The 23,440-nt window shown below is 42.8% G+C and overlaps 1 protein-coding gene across 3 annotated transcripts in view; it reads left to right on the top strand.

Moving 5' to 3' along the window:
- PLD1 (phospholipase D1) overlaps window positions 1-23,440 on the top strand; it is a 174,232-nt gene that overhangs the window by 137,528 nt on the left and 13,264 nt on the right. For all 3 annotated transcript variants that reach the window (XM_032225037.1, XM_032225035.1, XM_032225036.1), the window contains exons 19-23: window positions 3,564-3,674; window positions 5,245-5,333; window positions 13,841-13,954; window positions 20,922-20,971; window positions 21,968-22,102. In XM_032225037.1, the coding sequence (XP_032080928.1) occupies window positions 3,564-3,674; window positions 5,245-5,333; window positions 13,841-13,954; window positions 20,922-20,971; window positions 21,968-22,102 (499 nt within the window). The remainder of the gene's footprint in view (window positions 1-3,563; window positions 3,675-5,244; window positions 5,334-13,840; window positions 13,955-20,921; window positions 20,972-21,967; window positions 22,103-23,440) is intronic.

Below are 23,440 nucleotides of genomic sequence, written 5' to 3'. Positions count from 1 at the left end.
TGTATCCGGAGATGCTGTGGAAGGGGCCCACAGCCTTTTATTTTTCTTATCCACTGAAAAAGCCATATATATATATATATTTTTCATTCTTCAAACCAGAGACAAAGCTACCCCTGGGGATATTTACTCAGAAGTAAAGTCACTCAGTGTTCAGCAGCCTTCTGGAATTGCCAACAAAAGACATTTCCCAGTTGTATCGCTAAAGTAGGCTTCCACTTACCACTTCAATTTCATTAAAATCTCTTTTAAACTACGTGGGAGGAAAATATGTTTTTGGACTCTTAAATCATGAAGAATGGGAACAGGAGACAGAGAAGACAGATACTCTTCTCTGGAAAAGCTCTGACCGTTTCTCAATTATTTGCAAGATTGAGAGTTGCAGTCCAAGACGATCTGAAAAATGTGAGATTGTGAAAGCTGGTTTCTTGTTCCACAGGAAATAAATCTTAGGAGTTGGAATGACTTGTCCAAACACAATTAGTTGGTGAGAAAAAGTTTCAAAGGAGGCGATTGTGGGTGGAATTGATTGTTCTCTTGTAATGCCGTGAAATTGAAAATTATCTGTCTTCCTTGACTTTATGATCTGCTGGCCTTTGCTTTTGTGAGTCAAGCTCCCTGGCGAGATAAAATTTATTTTCAACAGGAGAGTCATCATCTCTCAAAGAAAACAAAAAAAAAATGTTTATCCAACATTTTTTAAAATGAGAATGATTGATGGAAACTTTGCTGGAACAAAGAAAGATGCGTTTTGCTCATTGTAGTCATGGACAGTCGCAGCAATTTGAAGAGAAAGTTTTCAAACTGAGCGTGACTCCTAAGGATTTCATGCATGTAACCATATAGCTTTCTTGGTAACAGTACAACAAAAGTAATTTGTCACCACCATTTTGTGGATTATTATTTTTTACAATTTCTTGACCTAGGGCTGTCAAACTCAAGGCCTGCAGGCCAGCCCACGGCATGCTTAGAACTGGCCTGTGGGGCTGCCCTATAAACAGTGAAGGACCGGCCCATGGTGCCTCTGCCAGAGAAAACAGAGCTCGGGAGAGCTGTGCGTGGCCCTCCCAGGCTCCATTTTCAGCTGTGACGGCCTTCTCCAACAAAAATGGAGCCCAGGAAGGCTGCCCACGAGCTCCATTTTGTGTGGCAGAGTGCTGGAGGCAGCCATCGCAGCCAAAAACAGAGCCCGGGAGAGCTGCGAGTTCCTTTTTTGCTTGCAGGTGGCTACAGGAGGATCCCATACTCCCAGCCCTGCTTGGGCCACCGCAGGTTCCCCCGACATGAGTGATGTTGAGCTGCCCATGCCCACCTTGGCCAATCCCCCACTCACCCCAATGTCAAATACAACCCTGATGCAGCCCTCAATGAAATAAAATTTGACACCCGAGGGAGCAGTAGCTATTAAAATACAGCTTCTAACAAGAAAAGTCAATGGAAGAAGCCAGGCTCACTTCACGACTTTAATTCACTTAACTGCAGTGATTCACTTAAACGTGGCAAAAAGGTTGTAAAATCAGGCATGACTCCTTTAACAACCGCCTTGCTTAGCAACAGATATTCTGCTACCAATTTTGGTCATAAGTCAAGGATTTATCTGTACTAAGCTGCGTAAGTTGTCCAAGGTTGACTAAGTATTGCCATTTAGGCAGTTTTATCAAAACATGCACATACCAGAGCCGAGGTGGTGCAGTGGTTAGAGTGCAGTACTGCAGGCTACTGCTGGCTGCTAGCTGCAGTTCAGCAGTTCAAATCTCACCAGCTCAAGGTTGACTCATCCTTCCATTCTTCCAAGGTGGGTAAAAGGAGGACCCAGATTGTTGGGGGCAATAGGCTCACTCTGTAAACTGCTTAAAGAGGGCTGTAAAAGCACTATGAAGCGGTATATAAGCCTAAGTTGCTATTGCTATTGCTACCTTTTGAAGATAGAGAATATAGGACCATTGGATCAGAGATGGTATTCAGCTGGTTCTGACCGATTCTGGCAAACCTGTAGTGGAAATTTTTAGTAGTTCGGAGAACCAGCAAATACCACCTCTAGCTGGCTCCATCCCCATCTATTTGCTACCTCCCAAGTCTCAGCTTATTGGCTGGGTTTTCTTCTGTTGCCCTGCACAGGAGAACGGAGCTGGAAAGCAGGTTAGTGGGATGGGGTAGAAATGGGGATTTTACAGTGTCCTTCCCCCAGGAGTGGGGATGGAATGGGGATTTTGCAGTATCCTTCCCCTGCTACGCCCACCAAGCCACACCACGCCCACAGAACGGATAGTAAAAAAATTTTTGAATCCCACCACTGCATTGGATGCAATCTGCTACTCAGTTAAAGAATATAAATTAAAGGAGATCTTATAGAGAATTCCCTCTCCTACACATCCAATGAGGCAGAACTCATAATCTTCCTTTGTCATAGATTATGTTGTGAAATTGTTCTGAGGAATCTGCTTTCCTTTGGTTTAAACCCATTAGTTCATGGTCTGCAAGAGTTTTCGAAGGTGACCTCATTCTTTTCAGACAAGAAAGGAAATGCTTTGTTGTGTTAACCAGGGCAGTACGGGTAGCAGCTGTTTGTGGTTTTTCTACTGCTTTTCTTAGGAAAAAAACCTTCTACTGACAGTAATGCCTTCGTCCTCACCCTCCCTGCTGCCCCCTTGAATGAAGCTGATGGCACTCTGGCATTATTGTCTGATATTCGCTTAGTTTCTCCCCTTTTGGAAAATAGATAGAGGTCAGCAATAGAGTTTACCTCACTCTCAGCTCGCCAATTATTGCAGGTTCAGTTCCCAACACCTTCAGGCAAGGCTGAAAAACAGCTGCAGTCAATCAATGAGTGGGCTCTCATTTCACTCAATGACATTGTTTTGTTCTGACCTAGGTTTCCCAAGATCATGAAGCAGACTCCCTTGTCCCAATAAAACCTCTTTGATTTAGGTTAAAGGGAATTCCTCTCCAGTAAAGTCCCAGCAAACAGTCTTTCATGAGATTTCACAACTACAGACCGTTATCAGGCTTGGAGAGCTGCCAGACCGATATCTTCCAAACACCATGCTGTAGCAGCAATTACTTGGCAAGAAGTCAGGAACAGACAGCCGTGGCCCCATCTCTGCCTCCGACACACAGTACCCATCAGAGCCTTCCCCAGACTCCAGGACTGGCCCATGTTCCTCCCCAACCGCCTCACTGCCACCAGCTCCACTGGGCTCTGCCGGGCCACAACATGCTTGACAATAAACCACAAATGGGGGCTTCAGATGACATGCTGATCCAACAAAAAGTAATATTAAGACTTTGCCACCAGAAGCTGATTCTTAGGAGATAGAACTGACAGAGCCAGACCATTGCATATCATTAGGTTTTATGCCGTGAAACGGAAACACCTTGTATAGGATTATCTAAGACATGGGTGGCCCAGAGATCAGATGCATCACGCGTTGGCCACACCCACCCCTGGTTTAGCGAATGGGGCAGGAAGTCACAATACGTCACGTGATGACAATGTGACGCTGTGAGTTTGACACGCCTGATCTAAGAGAAATTATATTTTTAAAAGCTGGTGTTTTCTCTCCTAGGTGCTTCGCTCTGCTGCTGATTGGTCTGCTGGTATTAAGTACCATGAAGAATCGATCCATTCTGCTTACGTGAGCGTGATAGAAAACAGCAAGCACTACATCTATATAGAGGCAAGTAGTTGCCGAGTGTGGAGACCTGGCTCAGTATAGTGAAAGTAGCCAGTGGCTATATTTATAGTTTTCATATAGGTTGAAATTCTCCAGGCACATAAATAGTGCTGCCTTTGCCTGTATGGGCATAAGTGGGAGTATTTTTGTGGTTGGAGGCTTAGAAGGCCCGTTGAGAACTGTATGCAATGAAATTTCATTTCTTGAGAAACCATTGTTCATAATTGTATTAAACTTTTTGTGTTTGATGTGACGTATCTGGTAGGTAAATTCTTTGAATAAAATCTAAAGATGCTCAAATTCTATCAAAGAGAAATGTAAATTAAACGTTCCTACATTTGCAGAGCTCCAATAATTTCAATGGGATTTGTTTCCATTATTGTAGATTGGTTGATTGATGTGCAGTTTTATCTGGCCCAATCTGCAAAAACTGGATGGGTAACAACGAAACAATATTATAACTTAGTGTTATTAAGTCTTTGCAGATTATACTATTCCATAGTATAATCCATTATACTATAATGTTATAATCAAGAGAAGCAATGCAAATAATTATATAAATAAAAATCACTACGATAACAAACCATAGTTAAAGGTCACTGGGAAAATGTAGATTTAATTCTTTAAAATCCACAAAGAGCAGGAGAAGACTATTGCAGAGAGTAATGTCTACCACTGGAAGACCTGCTGCCTTCTCTATTTCTCATACAGCTCTTGAAAATAGGCGTCTCTCAATAAACTTTCTTTTCTCCAATTGAATTGAAGAGACTTCAATTCTGTCTGCTAAGTAACCTTTCTGCATGGCTGAGAATTCTGGAATTGATTCCAAGATGCACTCTTTGATTAAATAGTATTCCAGCCAGAGCTTTCTATGACCTTGTGCTTTTCAGAAGTGTTTATTTTCAGAAATAAACGTCCCAGAATTCCTAAGCAGCCGGTAGGAATTCTGGGAGTTTTTTTTCAGGGCATTTGGAGCATAGTAGGTTGGCAGTCTAGCCCAGGGGTCGTCAACACTCAAAGAGCCACAAAGGTCCTAACTGGAAGCCCCCCGTTCAATTCTGGAGCTGACCAGAAGTCCGGTTCCCCCACCATAGAGTCTCCTCTTAGCATGGTGGTGTCCTATTTCTCCAACCGGAAGTTTGGATCCTCTACCACAGAGTCTCCTAGTCCAGCCTCCTTTTTCCTCTACCTGTCCTAACTGAAAGCCCTATCAATTGTGGAACCAAGCAGTGACAGGGAGCCGCAGCAGAGGGATTGAAAGAGCCACATGCGGCTCCAGAGGCACGGGTTGCCGACCCCTGTCTTGTCTGTGTAAATAGAATGCACTGGGATTATGCTCTGTGCTTTCCTGAAGAGAAGGTTATTAATTACAGATTCCACTTTTTAAAAAATTGATCTTTTCTGACGTCTTCTCATCAGACTTCACAAAATAATTTTACAAATAATCCCAGAGCTCCTCCTTTAGAAAGAGTTGTCTTTTCAAATATTGTACATTCAAAGCTTGCAATAACTCAGTTTTGTTAGCACCATAAATATTTGCAATTCCTTTCTGTTTTCTTTTCCCAAAATGTAGAACCAGTTTTTTATTAGCTGCGCCGATGACAAAGTTGTATCGAACCGAATTGGTGATGCCATTGCACATAGAATTCTCAAAGCTTACAGGTAATTTGGCTGCAAAGAAATGTTTTTTTTGCAACTATGTACTGTTCAGAGACCAGAAATTCTTTCTAGGAAGGCCTTGGCTGAAACCTTTTCAGATTGCTTGAAGGATCCACAAGTCTTGTTAGCGGAAGAAATTGTGCAAATGAAAAGTGTATTTACATAATTCTAAATAGAGCCTTGGGTTTCCATTGTACAGAACATAGCTAAAGAGACAGAATCTGCTTCCCTGGGCATAATTGTGATTCAGGTAGTGGTGTATGCATTGCAACAAATTGTATTCCTATCAAAACAAGTGATCAATTCTCAAACCCCGGAGCATTTGCAGAAGCTCAGTTGATAATGAGATCTGCAGCTTGGCCAGATCAACATTTTATGCTGCAGAGCCCACATGCTTCAACCAAATTGGATCTCCAGGATTCTATTCAACAGCAAAACACAATATCAAGTTTTACATTTTTCTGTATTTTCCACTGTCATGCATACAAATAAGCAAAAATGTCTCTCAGCAGAATTGCAAAAGGATACCTCGTGTATTTCAATGCGCTGAGCATCAGGAATATTACCCTTCCCATAGGAGCCTGGAGATTACATGTCACCTTTGGTAACACTAGCTGGTGCTTCTGGGAGTTGTAGTTTGGCAACATCTGGATTGCCCCAGTTTAGCCATTTCTGAGCTGTAGATTTGGAGGGAATATAGGACATGTAGGTAAAATACGTCTTATGAGGTACAGATCTGATGTAAGATCATACAAGTAGCCTTTGACTTACATCCAGAATTGAGCGGTCACTCAATTTGCTTGTCATTAAGCAAACTCTGCAGTCACTCAATGAACACATTAACCAAACCCATGGCAGTCAATGGATTTTTTGTGTGTGCAAGGGACAGGAAGTAAATGTTGGTTTCCAGCAAAATATGTCATAAATCATAGGACACTACAAGCAATTGTAAATGCAGGCCACTTGCCAAGTACCCAAAATGTGATCACATGACTGTGGGGAAGGAGGCCATCAGAAGTTAAAATCAGATCATAACTACCTAGTGGTGGGTTGCAGGCGGTACGCCCCAGTACGGGCATACCGGTGCCTGCCCAGAGCACCGGGTACCGTTCCAGTACTGTGTTCCGGAGGGCCCACCCACCCACCTGAGCTCCTTACCTGTATTTGAGTTCTTCGGTGCTTACGCGCACAGAGCACACGGCACCTGCGCATTGCTCTGCCGAGCAGCTGGAGCAGCGCGGAGGCTTGCGGAGGCATCGCAAGAGGTAAGTATGCATGCGCGTGCTGCGCACGTTCATGTGGTGCACGCCGGGACCCCACGCTGGGATCTGGAACCCACCACTGTAACTACTGTAGCTTTGTGGAGATCTGTCATAACTTCGAATGGTTGCTTAACAAGGAATCCTGTATACAGTACATTCTCAGAAATGAAATAAGCATTTTTGACAAAACCCACCTCTTTATTTTCTCATGTACAGGTACTTCTCGACTTACAACAGTTCATTTAGTAACCGTTCAAAATTACAACAGCACTGAAAAAAAGTGACTTATGAACATTTTTCACACTTATATCTGTTAAAGCATCCCAATGGTCACATGATTTACATTCGGATGTTAGACAACTGACTCGCCTTTATGACAGTTGCAGTGTCCGGGGGTCATAAGATCACCTTTTGCAATCTTCCGACAAGCAAAGTCAATGGGGAAACCAAATTCACTTACTAATGTTAACAACTGCAGGGATTCACTCAACAAATGTGGCAGGAAAAAGACATAAAATGGGGCAAAAGTCACTTAACAAATTTCTCACTTTATCACTTTGTTGGGCTTAATTGTTGTCATAAGTTGAGGAGTACCTGCATTTGCTAGGCTACACTTTGATGGAGACGGTGGCAAGTCTGTATCTCAATGCAGCACATTTTCCCCCTATTTATTTAGTTAGTTATTTATTTAGTAAGTTATTCATTTATTCATGTGAGGAGATAAACCTGTTGTAGTATGTTACTCTGTTCAAGACCCAGCAGAGCAAAAGCTTACCCAAGCCACCCATTCTGAATGATCCTTTCTTTTTGAGCTCCTTTTCTCCTTATCTTACACATTCTTCTTGGTTGCACTGATTTACTTGCTCCCAAGAAATTAATCAGAGTTATTTCAGTAGAAGCTCATTCTACACAGCCCTGAGCACAGTATTGTGACAAAAATACAGAACTCACACTAGCTTTTAAATTCACGTCGCAGGGAAGAGGAAAACAAAAGGAACTAAAGTTACAAATAGAACACTGTCCAACTTTGGTGTGTTCAAGATATGTTGAACCCCCAATTCCCATAATCACCTCAAAGGATCTGCTCTCAGGCTGATAAAAGTTACTGAGAAAATAAACTTGAGGAGGCTCATCCATTATCAGTAAAGAGACCTGTCTCTTTGCCTCGTCTGAGAAAAAAATTCTCATGAATTTCTAATGCCGTAGAACAGTGGTGTCAAAGTTGATTTCATTGAAGGGGTTGTTTTTGACCTCAGGGGGCCAGGGTAGGTGTGGCCAGGGTGAGTGTGACCAGCTCAACATCACTCGTGTCAGGGGTGCCTGTGGTGGCCCAAGCGCTTTGCCAGTGAAAATGGGCTACTGAGTTCCATTTTCAGCTGCGGTGGCCTCCTGCAACCCTCTGCCAGCAAAAGTAGCATTTGAGAGAGCCGTCTGCAGCCCCACCAAGCTCCGTTTTCGCTGGCAGGGGCACAAGGGGCCATTCCTTCACTGTTTCCAGAGTGATCAGGCGGGCCAGATCTAAACACCCCGTGGGCCGGATCCGGCCCTTGGGCCTTGAGTTTGATACCCCTGCTGTAGGAGATCAACCAGTTCTTCCGGGAAATATGTAGTTTAGTTGCTGAAATTCTTGTATCTCTGTCCCTATCACTTCTGTAAATCTGAAGAAGTGAGAAAATTGTGAAATCCATGCCTTGGAAAAGGGTTACCATATTTAATTTTAAAAGTAGGTAGGTAGATAGAGGGATAGAGAGGGAGAGAAAGAGAGAGAAATACAGTAGGTAGGTAGGGAGAAAGAGAGTAGGTAGGTAGGTAGCATAGGTAGGTAGATAGATAGATAGATAAAGAGAGAGAGAGAGAAATAGAGAGAGAAATACAGTTGGTAGGTAGGGAGAGAGAGAGTGTGTCTGTATAGGTATGTTGGTAGGGAGAGAGAGAGAGACAGAAATACAGTAGATAGGGAGAAAGAGAGTAGGTAGTAGGTAGGTAGGTAGGTACGTAAGTAGATGTTTCCAGATGTACTTATCCATGTGCTGGAGAAGGAAATCGCTGACAATGTGCAGCACCTAAGACTTTTTTTCTGCTGGCACAGCACTTGATTAATGTAATTCTCATCAATCAGTTAAAGAGCTTTCCAAAAGGGGAAGAAAAGTTTTTGCACTCTGCAAGCATCCCAAAAACGGCCCATTTTTCGCTAAAATGGGCCTTTTTTTTTAAAAAAAAGGCATGAATAGCCTTGGGAGGGGCAAAAATGAGCAAAAAAATGGCCCATTTTTGTGAAAACAGGCCCATTTTCCATCAAAACAATTGTATGAAGCTTATAGAGTGCTGCTGGGGGCTGGGAGGGGCAAAAAACAGCCCATTTTTTGCTAATTTCTGCCCTCCCCAGTTCCCAGGAGCTCTCTGAAAGCCTCCATAGGGGTATGCACAGCCATTTTTGTGAAAGGGCGGGGCTTCGGGAGGCAAAAAATGTTGTATTCAGTGTGTAAGATGCACCCAGATTTTCAGCCTCTTTTTTGAGGAAAAAAGGTGCATCTTATACTCCGAAAAATATGGTACTTCTGGTTTGAGTTCACTGCCCCAGAACCTAGCACGACCCAGCCAAGGTGCGTCATGATCCCAGGTCCTCTTTCCATAGCCTGGGAATTATGGGAGTTGGAATGCAACCCAACTGGAGACCAAAGATTGGGAAAGGCTGTTCTTAATATTTAGTTGTGTCAAATACTCTGCATACTGAAATTGAAATAAATAATAAAGTGTATGCATTTCCTTATGTACTTTGATTCAGCAACTGAGAAGCAACTTCCCTTCTGGCTGACAGTAAATCTGTAACAACCTATTTATAAATCTTGGAATTGGGAAAGAGACCCAGTACTGAAAGTCAATATATATATATATGAAATAAGAATAAGTGAACCTTTGAAGTTCTCAGGTTAGAGAGACAAATTGTGGTATGTCGTGCACACAGGCTACAGGTTTCATGACTCAAGTTCCATAATTCTAAGAGGTCTCTCTAATTTGAGATCTTAAAATAAGGAAGAGGTATGCTCATTCCTTAGTTTATACCTCCTTTCCCACAGGCCAGTGGTGGGTTCCGGATCCTGTTGCAACCAGTACGCTGCGACGGGGCCGGGCATCCACCACGTGCACACCTGCTGCACACGTATGCGCACCTACCACCCATGGTGCTCCAGCTGCTTGGCGGAGCATCGCACGGGTGCCGTGCGCTGCATGCGCATGCGCAAATGGTTCAGTTGGGTCAAATACAGGTCAGGAACACAGGTGGGTGGGCGGGCCCTCCGAAGCACCATACCGGAACAGTGCCTGCTACTTCCAGCAGGCACCGGTATGCCCATACCGGGGCGTACCGCCTGCAACCCACCACAGCTACAGGCCATAGTGAGGGCACTATAGTTCACAAAGCAGAATGCACTACATAACAATGAACAAAATCAACAGCTTAAGAGTTTTGATTCTTGCTAAAAAAAGAAGTTGAACTGATTGAAGTTCCAAAATTGATGAGTTCCAATAACAATGAAACCAGTCACGCACTGCCTCCTGTTGGTCAGTCAGTGGTAAAACTTCCACAGGCATATACTGTACAAAATACTTTGCCGTTGCATCTTCTGGTCTGTAAATTTTGCTCTTGCATAATTATTTAAATGATTTGGGTAGTCTTTGACGTATGACCATTCCTTTAACAATACTTTAAAGTTAGTTACTTGGAAAAAAATGATGCACTTATACTTGCACTTATTACTGCTGTACCTGATCACAGCCACTTGATTGCAATTTGAGTACTTGAGAACTACCGTATTCTTCGGAGTATAAGATGCACCTTTTTCCTCCAAAAAAAGAGAGTGAAAATCTGGGTGCATCTTAAACACTGAATACAACATTTATGGCCTCCCGAAACCCCTCCCCCTTTGCAAAAATGGACATGCAGAGGGTTTGTGGGGGCTCCAAAGTGCTCCTGGGGACTGGGGAGAGCAAAAACAAGTGAAAAATGGGCGGGAGTTTTTCTTCATTTTTGCCCCACAAGCCCCAAGGAGCACTCTACAAGCCTCCCAAAGCCTATGCATGCCCTGTTTTTGGGGGTTTTTTTTGCAAAAAATGAGGTGTTTTTTGCTCCTTTTTGTGCCCCCTCCCCCAGCCTCCAGGAGCACTTTGCAGGCCTCTCAAACTCTCTGCATGCCCCATTTTAAACAAAAAATGGGGGTTTGGGAGGCCTGCAGAGTGCAAAACCTTTTTTTCATTTACCTCTTCAAAATCTTTGGTGCGTCTTATACCCCGCTGCATCTTATAATCCAGAAAATACGGTTCTTGCATTTACAACCAGTTGCAGTGCCCTGCAGTCATGTGCTCATGATTTGCAACCTTTTTTTGCCAATTTCTAGCAAAAAATAATAATAATAATAATTGGAGAAGCTGGATTTTAATGACTCTGGTGCTTGGCTTAATAATTGTCGTAAAAATTGTCATAAAATCAGGACCAACTTGACAGCCATGACTTATAATGGAAGCTCCAATCCTAATTGTGGTCATAAGTCAAGTCAAGGACTGCCTGCAATGGAAAGGTTTGATGGAGAATTCCCGCCCCCTGAATAATACACCTCTCAGTCCTTCAGACAATTGAAATGTATATAATGAATACGATCACATCTTTGCAACATCAGTTTCTCCAATAAATAAAGAACAATTTTTTTCAGGCATGCTGTAGCTGTTTTTAATGAAGTAGGTTGCTCCTGGGTGATTAATTTGTCTAATTAATTTTGAAAAGTTTCATTAATTAACTTCACACATATGCTCTCTATCCTGTCTCACACAAATGTGATAGTCTTTAATTTCCAGCCAAATGTATGTTTAACACTTGAAAACCAATTTCAAGAAAAGTACATAGACAAAGTACCCTAGACTTTAAGGAAATAAGGATGTATTTTTATTACTTGTATAAAATGTGTGTTTTAGGAACAACCTGCTACAAACAGATACCAGCTCTTCTTTTCCCTGTTACAGTAGCTTCAGAACCTGTTAATAGAGATGTCTCCTTCTTATAGTTTTGACCATACCTCTGTCACACCCCCAACAAAAGAAGAGCTCAAGGCAAGGCATTCCTCAAAACTTAGTGTCTTATTGGCACATGTGGGAAAACCTGAATCTGAAAGCTTCCAGGTTTTCCCCACCCAAGCCCCTGCACAGTACCCACATGCCCATCACCTGGCTCAATCAGGAACCATCCTAAACTGGACATACTTCCCGGTCACACCCCTCAAGATGCAGGGCAGAGTGGCCTTAACTCTTGGAGAAAGGAATGTTGTTTTGACTATATATCTACCCATCTCCATGCAATCCTCTCTCTCAGTTTTCCACAGCACTAAATGTGGCAGGCCTGAAGATCCAAGGTGTCAACTTCTAAAGCGTTGCCATGACTATTATCAGGCTGGCATGGAAAGGGAAATTCCATGCATGCCTTCGGCCGGAGTCAGATCTCATGTCTACAGCCTAGTTGGAGAATATGAATTATGACGCAGGACAGAAGGGAGGGGATACAGGGGTTTTGAACTTTGTCTCGAGTCTCGTAAATTAATTAGGTCATCTTCTGGGAACTTCACCCAAGGCCCAAGATGGCTTCCAGGCCTGACAGCCTTCTTGGGAGTGCTGTTTGTTTGGGATAATATTTAAATGTGGTTATGACTACATCCTTCTCTTTCTCTTATTTTGACTCGACGTGTCAGGCCTGGAAGCCATCTTTTACACTGGGCCTTTAGGCCTGCCACATTTCATGCTGTGGGAAAATGGGAGGGGGGCTTATATAGCGTATGGGAGATATATAGTCACAATAACATTCCTTTCTCAAAGAGTCAAGGACACTTTGCCCTGCACCTGGAGTGGTGTGACTGGGAGGCATATTCAGCTGGGACGGTGACTGATTGGGCCATGTGATGGACATGTGGGTGCTGGGCAAAGAGTTAAACTTTCTTTTGGGTGGGGAAAACCTTGGTCAACAGGTTTCATAGATCATCGTTCTTTATGTAAATGATTCAAAAATAAACCCCACCGAAATACTCCTCTGTGATTATGTATTAAAATAAATTATTAGTTCTAGTATAAACCCCCTCCAATATACATTTTTGAAATACATTATTCAAATGGAAAGGAATATATATTATGGCTCTGGATTGAATTATGGCCGTGATGACGAACCTATGGCACCCTCTCTGTGGGCACACAAGCCGTCACCCCAGTTCAGCTCCTGTCGGCCAGCTGATTTTCAGGTCTCTGCCGTGCGTGGGGGGGGCAGGGCGCATGCAAGAGACGTGCATGCATACGCAGGGGGCACACCCTACCCCCACACTCTGGAAGTCCCAGGAGGCTTTAGGGAGGCCTGCTAGGTCCAAAACATGGCAATTGGGGGGGGGGGTATTCGCGCATGCATGTGGGGGGGAGCATGGAGGGTATTGCACGCACATTGCATTATGGGTGTGGGCACACGCACGTGTGCTGTAGCACGCACATACACACTTTCAGCACATGAGGAGAAAAAGGTTAGCCTCACTGAACTATGGAGTCCTTGGTGCTCTCTGAGCTTAGTGGTTTTCTTGCAGATACTTAGTTACCCAGGTAGGTGACATCATAAATCCTTGTACAGGTAGTTCTCAACTCATTACTTTTTTAAACACTGATCCGAAATTATGATAACCTTGGAAACGTTTCTTTATGACCTGTAAAGCACTTCTGCCTGTTGCAAAATATCCCACCTGCATTCCTGCATCATGTGATCACGATCTGGATGCTTGGCAACCTGTTTGCACTTATGATCAGTTGCCAAGTATTCTGCAATCACTATTTGCAATGTTCTCTGCTGACTTCCCGAGAAAGTCGGTGAAAAGCTGGCAGGGAAGGTTGCAAGCTGCTGTTGCCTGCCAGTAGGATTCTCTCTCAAGTTCTTGGAGAGCAAAAGAGCTGCCTGCCAGAAGATTTCAGCTCTGTTGGAAGCTGAAATCCTTTGGCAGGCAGCACTTTTCTCCACCTGCTTAAAGGACCGGGGATTGCGCAGTGAATGCAACCAGGAGTGCCACTTTATGGTTCTTGAGTGACACCGTGACATAACTTCTCATTTAATGCCCTTTCACTCAACAATCACAATCCCAGTCCCAATTGCAATCATGAGCTAAGGTTTCCCTGAACTGTTATTGAAATGCCAGTACTGGAAAATGTACAATAAATTACTTGTTTTGCATTTTCTTTTAGGGAAAACAAACGATACCGAGTCTACATTGTGATCCCCCTACTACCTGGTTTTGAAGGTGATATCTCAACAGGAGGAGGCAATGCTCTCCAGGCCATTATGCATTTTAACTACAGGTAACTTAAGAGGTCCAGCCTGGATTCTTTTATTTTCAGCAATGCAGCAAGGCATTTTGGTAAGGCATGTAAGCAGCTCTCTGATGGATGCTTGGCCCAAATTTAAAAAAAAACAAAAAACAAATTGAGAGCAGAGATGGTTCCAAAGTTAAAGGAGCCCTTGGCATAGGGCCCTTTGCTGAAACAGTGTCCTAAAATGAAGATCTTCATTGCTGCCAAGGTTTCATGATGAACAGTTATTACCATGGTCCCTGCAATGCTAGGCTAAAGGAATAAGAGAATAACTGGAAGGGACGTTGGAGGTCTTCTAATCCAAACCCCTGCTCTAGCTGAAACCCTATAGCATTTCAGACAAATGGTTGTCCAATCTCTTCTTTAAAACCTACAGTGTTGGAGCATTCACAACTTTCATTTCACTGATTAATTGTTCTAACTATCAGGAAATTTTTCCTTAGTTCTAGGTTGCTACTCTTCTTGATTAGTTCCCATCAATTGCTTCTTCTCCTGCCTTCAGGCGCTTTGAAAAATAAGTCGGCTCCCTCTTCTTAGTGGCAGCCAGTGGTGGGTTGCTAATCCCGTTCCAACCAGTTTGGTTGGAACGGGGCCGGCGGCGTCCTCGTCCACGCGCGCAGTTCACGCATGCGTCTTAGCGCCTGCGCGATGCTCCAGCTGCTCGTGGAGAATCGCGCAGGCGCTGTATGTGCCCTGCGCCTGCGTGGAAGCGCAGAAGCCTTCAAAGACCGTTAAGGAGGACGGGCGGGTGGGCCCTTCGCCGTTCCCGGAAGTTACTTCCGGGTTCGTCGGCCAACCAGTTCGTGGGGACCGCCGCGAACCGGTTGAAACCCACCCCTGGTGGCAGCCCTTTAGATATCAGAACACTACTATTATGTCTCCTTTAGTCCTTCTTTTCATTAAACTAGACATACAGAATTCCAGTAACTGTTTATATCTTTTAGCTTCCAGTCCCCTAATCATCTTTGTTGCTCTTCTCTGCACTCTTGCTAGAGTCTCAACATATTTTTATATCGTTGCAACCAAAACTGCATGCAATATTCCAAGTGTGATCTTACCAAGACATTTCTTTTTATTTCTCCATAATGCACTAGAAGTTTCCTTATCTCTAGGTCACTGAGCTGAAAAGAGAGAGTGAGTAGTATTTTCCCCCCCCCCCCAGAAAGTCAACTCAGCTTTTGAAGCATTGGCAGAAATGAAAATGGGGAAGTCCACTTTGGAGCCAGAGTAGGAGCAGTTGATAAAATAATGTTACATTTTCTTGTTCACATACACATACGGTATTTAGGCAACTTCTTGCAGCCTTGTTGTAGTGAATAGGCAAACTGTCTCCACACAATTGCTACAAACCAGACCCTCAGACTAGAACCAAGATGCTGGTTCTTGGTTTTTGTTGTTAGTTGTGAAGTTTTTTCTGACCCATCACGATCCCATCAACAATGTTTCTCCAGGTTTTCTTCCTGTCCTGTACCCTCCTCTAGAGTCCATTTAAGCTCACGCCTACGGCTTCGATGACTCCATCTAGCCACCTCATTCTCTATCGTCCCCTTCTTCTTTTGCCCTCAATCTTTCCCAGCATTGGGCTCTTCTCCAGTGAGTCCTTCCTTCTCATTAGGTGGCCAAAGTATTTGAGTTTCATCTTCAGGATCTGGCCTTCTAAAGAACAGTCAGGGTTGATTTCCTCGAGGACTGACCCTTTTGATTGCCTTGCAGTCCATGGGACTCACAGGAGTCTTCTCCAGCACCATAATTCAAAGGCCTCAATTCTTTGGCGCTCAACCTTTCTGATGGTTCAACTTTCACAGCCATACATTGCAACTGGGAAAACCATGGGTCTTCAAAACACAGGCTAAACAGGCTTTGTGGACTGAAGCACACCTGGGATTATCAAGAAGATTTTCCTCATTTTAGCCCTTTCTGCTAAAGAGAAAAGTCTCTCTGTTGTTTGAAATGGGAGATAGATCATCTGGGAAAATAAGCCTGGTACTGTGATAGAAAAAAGCTTAGATAAAAATTGTTCCAGGGAGTCTGATTAAAGGTTGCAATTTATCAGACTCAAGGAACATCTAGAAAAAGCCAGCAAGGGTTATTTGCTGGAGTAATCCTTTTTCTCTAAGATAGAGGTGGGAATTTTAGCCAAGAATCTGTGATTAGATCTGTAGAATTTGTTTCATTTTTATAATCTTTCTTCCATTTTGCTGGCTGGTAAAGCCATAGGATTGTCTACTTCTCTCGTGCCTGTGTTAAAAGGAAGGTTGCCTTTAAAATTTAAATTACAGACTGTGTTACATGGTTCATATGTTTAGGATTCAGATACAGTTAAATGTTGACAGTTCCTAGATTTCTAGTAGGGCTTTATCCCAGTGAGTTTCCATTGGCAGCATGGAAGGAAAAGAAAGGAACTTGAAAGAGATAGCAAAGTCAACATATATCTGGTTCTCTGATTTTGATTGTGCTCCCGTAAAACACTTGTTAGGTAAACATCTAAAAGATGCATTTATGCAGCATGTTTAGTTTTGGTAGCATTTACCTTCAGAAATATGTTCTTATTTTAGCATATTATATTAGTTTTACTGGTGATTCGATATTTTGTATGAAGCTGTAAAGTGGGCTTAATGCAGTACTAAAGCTAAGCATCTTCTTGATAAGATGGCAGATTAAAAGTGAGACCTCTAGCCCAGGAGTCTCCAACTCCCCCGGTCCGAGGACTGGCAACGGTCCGCAGTATGCCGGAAACCAGGCCTCACAAACAAGCGAAGCCCCATTTGCAGGATGTAGGCAGCACGTGAAATCATGTCCCCTCCAGTCTGCAGAAAACTTTCTCTAGAACAGGTCCCTGGTCCCCAAAACTTTGGGGCCTGCTCAGGGGTGGGTTTCAACCGGTTTGCGGCGGTCCCCGCGAACCAGTTGGTCGGCGAACCCGGAAGTAAGTAACTTCCAGGAACGCGAAGGGCACACCCGCCCGCCCACGCTCCTTACCGGTCTTTGAAGGCTTCTGCACTTCCACGCAGGCGCATGGCACATACAGCGCCTGCGCGATTCTCCGCGAGCAGCTGAATGGCACATACAGCGCCTGCGCGAGTCTCCGCAAGCAGCTGGAACATCGCGCAGGCGCTAAGACGCATGCATGAACTGCCCGCGTGCACGAGGACGCTGCCGGCCTCGTTCCAACCGAACCGGTTGGAACGGGATTAGCAACCCACCACTGGGCTTGCTGCTCTAGCCCAACTTTTAAATATTCAGAATAAGTGGAGAACATACATACACACCAAAATGCCCCTAAAGTATTTCTTGTAGTCAAAAGTCACACAGGTGTTATTTTCTACATGTCAAAACAAGGCTGCTATTGAGGTTCATTTGACTGAAAAACTAACATTTGGGCAGGAATTCAAAGAAAAGAGTCCCATTTTGGGGATTATTCCAGTCATAAGAAGCAACAGGGAGAAGGCGTAAACTTCCATACAGCAGCAGCAATATAATGGGAGCTAATTAGGTGTTGGTCTGAGTGATGATTTCATAGAAAACTACTCAGCTGCGTCCCATCCATTTGGGGAGGAAAGGTGATGGAGAGCTGGCAGGGAGCTCTGCATCTGGGATGGGCAACAATACCATTGGAAACAACACAAACGTTTCAGGGACTACAACCGGTCCAAGCCCTGAAGTAGAAATGCAGTTTAAAAGATCAGTAGTGAAAGCCACTATGAAACAATATTTTATAAGAAGTTTTTGAACCATCTTAAGTATCTTAAGGTGGCTCAGTGGCTAAGACAATGAGCTTGTCGATCAGAAAGATTGGCAGTTCGGCGGTTCGAATCCCTAGCACCGCCTAACGGAGTGAGCTCCCGTTACTTGTCCCGGCTTCTGCCAACCTAGCAGTTCGAAAGCACATAAAAATGCAAGTAGGGATCACCCTTGGTGGGAAGGTTCCATGCGCCTTTGGCGTTTAGTCATGCCGGCCACATGACCATGGAGACGACTTCGGACAGCACTGGCTCTTCGGCTTTGAAACAGAGATGAGCACTATCCCCTAGAGTTAGTTGGGAACGACTAGTACATATGTGCGAGGGGAACCTTTACCTTTTAATTATCTTCCACCCCTTTTCTTCTTGCCAGCAATCCAACCGAGTCAGTGTTGGACCTTCTCAGAGCTGAACAAAGCTCATTTTATTATGTATTTCTGCTAAAGAGTCAGCAGAGGGAGCACTGAGTTTGGGGTTGTGCCTCGCCAAGAAAATCTAGAATGCATTTTCTGGTTTTTTTTTAATTAATCTTTCCTTTTCCCATTGTGTATTGTGGTTTTGGGTGGGGCTGTCTACATCTCTGTTTTGCAGACACCTATTTCAAAGTGAATTAAGTGCTACATATGGGCATGTGTTCACATTCAGATTTTTAATGCTTTTCAAAATGATTGAGTGAACTACCTTATGTCTAGTCTAACAAAGAGAAGAACTGGGGGTGATATGATAGCATTCTTCCAATATTTGAGGGGCTAGCACAGAAAAGAAGGGGTCAAACTATTCTTCAAAGCACCTTAGGACAGGGTAAGAAGTAACAGGTGGGAAAAAAATCATTAAAGAGAGATCCAACCTAGAACTAAAGCTAGATTTCCTGACAGTAAGAACAATGAATCAGTGAAACGCCTTGCTTTCAGAAGTTGGATGTTCCATCACAGGAGTGTTTCATGAAGAGAATGGACAGAATGATATCAGGCTCTCCTGTTTGAGGAAGGGGCTGGACTAGAGGACCTTGAAGGTCCCTTCCAACCCTTTTATTCTGTGTTGTATGTTCTTCTATGTCTTATATATTGGTATCATTCAATATGGGACTTGCTTTAAGGTAAAGGTAAAGGTTCCCCTCGCACATATGTGCTAGTTGTTCCCAACTCTAGGAGGTGGTGCTCATCTCCGTTTGAAAGCTGAAGAGCCAGCGCTGTCCGAAGACGTCTCCATGGTCATGTTGCCGGCATGACTAAATGTCTAAGGCGCACAGAACGCTGTTACCTTCCCACCAAAGGTGGTGCCTATTTTTCTACTTGCATTTTTACATGCTTTCGAACTGCTAGGTTGGCAGAAGCTGGGACAAGTAACGGGAGCTCACTCCATTATGTGGCACTAGGGATTCGAACTGCCGATCTTTCTAATCGACAAGCTCAGCATCTTAGCCACTGAGCCATCGCGTGCTTTAGTAATGCCCATTTACAATTGTGTTCAAAGAGGGTCTTTTGTGTCCACCTTGTTGTCTTGAAGAACTCCTAAGGTGGAAACATGCCAGGCTTATAACATCTGTACAGTGATTCATATTTAGGGTTGCATAATATATTTATTTTGAACCATAAGAAGTTCCCTTATTTTCCTAGTCTAGGTACATATTTGTCCAGGTGTCCTGTCCCCATCATCCAAGTCCCTTCCAACTCTGTTATTCTATTATATTGCTGTTGACCATTGTGGTGCCTTCCAGTTCTACATCTGGAAGCCCACACATAGTCTTTGCTCATATTTAGTTTTCTTCCATACAAATATGTCAAACAGTTCTGAGACGCGATCAGAAAGCTTTCTTCTAATAAGTTATTGAGGACAAGTCTCAAGTTCACTGTATTATTGACAAGTCGTAAGAGCTGACATACATCTCCATCAGGTTGATCTCAACTCCTGCTAACATCATAAACACAAATATGTACCGTAGTGTTTTTGGCAAGAGGAATTGCTGGCTTTGCTTTCTTCCAGGTTATCTTAGTGATTTCTCAGTTCAGCCTACAGCTCCATTATTACATGACAATCTCCCATTGCTTAACTTTTCTAGTTCAGCTGAAGGTATTGGTATTGGACAACACTGTTGTTTCGTTTACTATTTTCCCCTGACTTTCGAAAGGAGCTCTGTAACCTGAATTCCTACATATTAGGCCACAGCCTTAATGCCCAAGATTCCAGGTTGCACAGCCCGAGGCTTCAAATTGCTAGCTTCCTTTAAGACTTAAAGAAAGCAAAAAAACATTTTCTTGGCCTTCGGCAACTTAAGGCTGTTCAGTGTTTTCTGGCCATCATGATCTCTCTACATCTATATATGAAGAAGTCGGGGGGGGGGGGGGAGCAAAGAAAACAACAGTGTTGTGTTGTCCAATACCAAAACTACATTGTGGTGTCTATGATATTAGCAGGAGTTCAGATAATATATATGAAGAGAGATCATGAGGGCCAGAAAACATTGAACAACTTTAAGTTGCAGAAGGCCAAAAAATGTTTTTGCTTTCTCTAAGATATATATTTATTTAGCTATCTACATCTATCTTTATATCTGTGTATCTATATATCTATAGATATATATGTCTTTATATCTATCTATTCATCCATCTATCTATAGTATCTGTCTGTCTGTCTGTCCATCCATCCATCTATCTATTTCTTTATATCCATCCATTCATCAATTCATCCATCTATTTATTTATCTTCATCCATCTATCTCTATATCTATCTCTCTATATCCACCTATCTATCTATATCTCCATGCATCCTTCCATCCATCCATCCATCCCTATCTATCTATCCATCCATCCATCCATCCATCCACCCACCCACCCACCCACCTACCTACCTACCTACCTCCATCTATCTACCTATCTATCTTTATATCCATCCATTCATCAATTCATCCACCTACCATATCTACCTATGTACCCATCTATATTTTTTAAATACATCCATCTATCCATCTACCCTGTCTGTCTATCTATCTATATCGATCAATTCATCCATCCATCCTCCATATCTATCTATCTATCTATTTATCTATCTATCTATCTATCTATCTATCTATCTATCTATCTATCTATCTATCTATCTATCTATCTATCTACATAAAGAGACAGACACGTATTTGATGATTTCAGCTAAACATATTCTTGTAAACTTAATCGCATTGTGCTGTTTTGTAAGTCTAATGGTGGCTTTAATTTTTCCAGGACCATGTGCAGAGGAGAAAATTCAATCTTGGGACAGCTGAAAGCTGAAAGTAAGTCCTTTGCTTGGGTCTCTGTAGGTTCCCTCCCCAAAGGATCTTAAGGACACCAAACCTTGATTGACCTGCCATAAAGCACATAGTAGCTGGAATAATTGCAGGATTATGTAATAGCTAATGTAGGAGGCTTCAATTGTGTCAGGGAAATCTTCAAAAATAATCAAAACAAACTAGCAAAACAACATCTGGGTGTCTGGGAAGAGAGAAAAAAGCTGCTATCTTATGCATCCCTTTGGATGTGATTCTAAATGAGCTGCTTCTCCTGATTTTACTTGATGTCATTCCAACAAGCTGACTCCCTAGGCTCAGTTATAAGGATCTAGGGACATTTGGATTTATGCCAAAATTGCTAGGTAGTCAGATTGAAAATGTTTATTGTTTCCTCTCCCGCCACCCTTTGGTAGACATTAGCTGAACGATAGAATAAAAACACACATTTTGATGCATAAATTCCAGACATTTGCACCCAGATACTTTTTTCAGATGCATTTATGATATTTGTTCTTATTGGGACTGCAGTTACACAATTATAATGAAATAGGATTGGTGGGGGTTGAATGTTATCCATTCTACTTCTATAGCATCTGGTACAGCCAACTTGGTATTATTATAACTGGGTGCAGAAAATCCAGAGTTGCTGTCCTACATCAACCCCTCCAAGATTTCTTCTACCAATCTGATGCTATCTCCCATAATTCTAACAATCATTGCTAAAGATCACACTAGCCTGGAATTATAGTAATTAAGTATGATATACAGTATCTGAAGGGTTCTAAATATTAGCAGGTCTCCTTAGGTAATTGGCTTAACGGGCTATTACTGTCAAGAAATGTATTCTACCAATTAGCCCAGACCTACATTTCTGTAATTTAAAAACTGTAGGGAAAAAAACCTCTTACATTTTCATTTCTTCTACTTTTTAAAGCCCTAAAGTTTTTCCGTTCTTTTTTTCTTTTCTTTCATCCTCCATTCCTTAATGGGACCCTTCAGTTGGAAACCAATGGATTAATTACATTTCATTCTGTGGACTTCGAAATTATGCTGAGCTGGAAGGGAAACTCATTACTGAACTGATCTATGTCCACAGCAAGCTGCTGATTGCTGATGACAACACAGTCATTATAGGTAAGAGAGAAATTTGCTAAGTACCAGTGTTTGGGAGTTGACCATCCCTGCCATATATCTCTGCAGATTTCAAGAAGACCATGGGACCAATTTGGAGTTTCAATTAGAGGGCAGCTTGAATGACTCACTGCTTTGAATCAGTCATTGAAGTGGATGATTGATTTGTTAATTCAATCTTTCTCCAGATTGAATAGGTGATGCAAATATTAGCTTGAGCACGCACCGTACCCCTCCGCCTAGAATTTTACAGCACTTGAAATCCATATCAGTAGATACCTCCTGCTGTTGCTACACTGGTTCCATATTGGTTTCTGGGTCCCAGTGAAAGTTCTGCCTATAATATTTAAAACCTCCATTGCTTGGAGTCTGAATAACTCTAAGTACATCATTCCTACCCAGATTTGACCTGATCCATGCATTTCTTGGGTTCCCCATCCTGCCAGAGATGAAGCATGGGGGGAGAGGGGGGCATACCTTTTTAGTTACATCCTGTGCTCTTTGGACACCCAACAAAGATGAGGAATGCTCTCGATCTTCTGGCCTTCAAGAAGGGTTGGAGAACTCTGCAAAATGTGGGCACCATGATATTAATGTTCAGTGGTTAGGTTTTGTTCAGTCACTAAGTCATGTCTGACTTTTCGTGCCCCCAAGAACCAAAGCACACCAGGCCCCATTATCCTTCACTTTCTCATTGCGTTTGCCTAAATCCATGTACATTGTGTCGATAACACTATCTAACCATCTCATCCTCTGTCATCCCCTTCTCCTTTTGCCTTCAATCTTTCCCAACATCAGGACCTTTTCCAATGAGTCCCCTCTTTTCATTAGGTGAGCAAAGTATTTAAGCTTCAGGAGTTAAGTTAAACTATTTAAATTATTGTTTTATTGGGATTTTTTAAATTGTAAACCATCTTGGGTTGTTGGCTTTTTACAAGTAATTGCTTGCGTAATTAAATTTAGGAAGCAGCCAGACTAAGGTCGGTAAATTAGAAACACATTAGATCAGGAGAGGGGCATGAAGAAAGAACAAAATTAATAGCAAGCAACAATGGTCGTATTGCTCTACGAAGAAAAAAATCCAGTAGCCATAGTTATACGATACATTAATCCAGAACAAACAGTATTCCCCAAAGAAGTTTCCCCGAAAATAAGACAGGGTCGTATTTTCTTTTGACCCCCGAAATAAGCACTTGGCCCTATTTCCAAGGTGGTCTTATTATTTTTGAGGTGCAGGAGGTGGTGAGCATAGTTACCTCATGGCGGCTGCTGTGCTGCAATATGGCTCCAACATCTTCTTAAAGATTTCCAGTGTTGGAGCATTCACAACCTCTGGAGGCA

The sequence above is a fragment of the Thamnophis elegans genome, chromosome 10, assembly GCF_009769535.1.
Source record: "Thamnophis elegans isolate rThaEle1 chromosome 10, rThaEle1.pri, whole genome shotgun sequence".
NCBI lineage: Eukaryota > Metazoa > Chordata > Lepidosauria > Squamata > Colubridae > Thamnophis > Thamnophis elegans.
The sequence above is the reverse complement of the archived record's forward strand: the minus strand, read 5'-3'. Positions and strand labels throughout refer to the sequence as shown.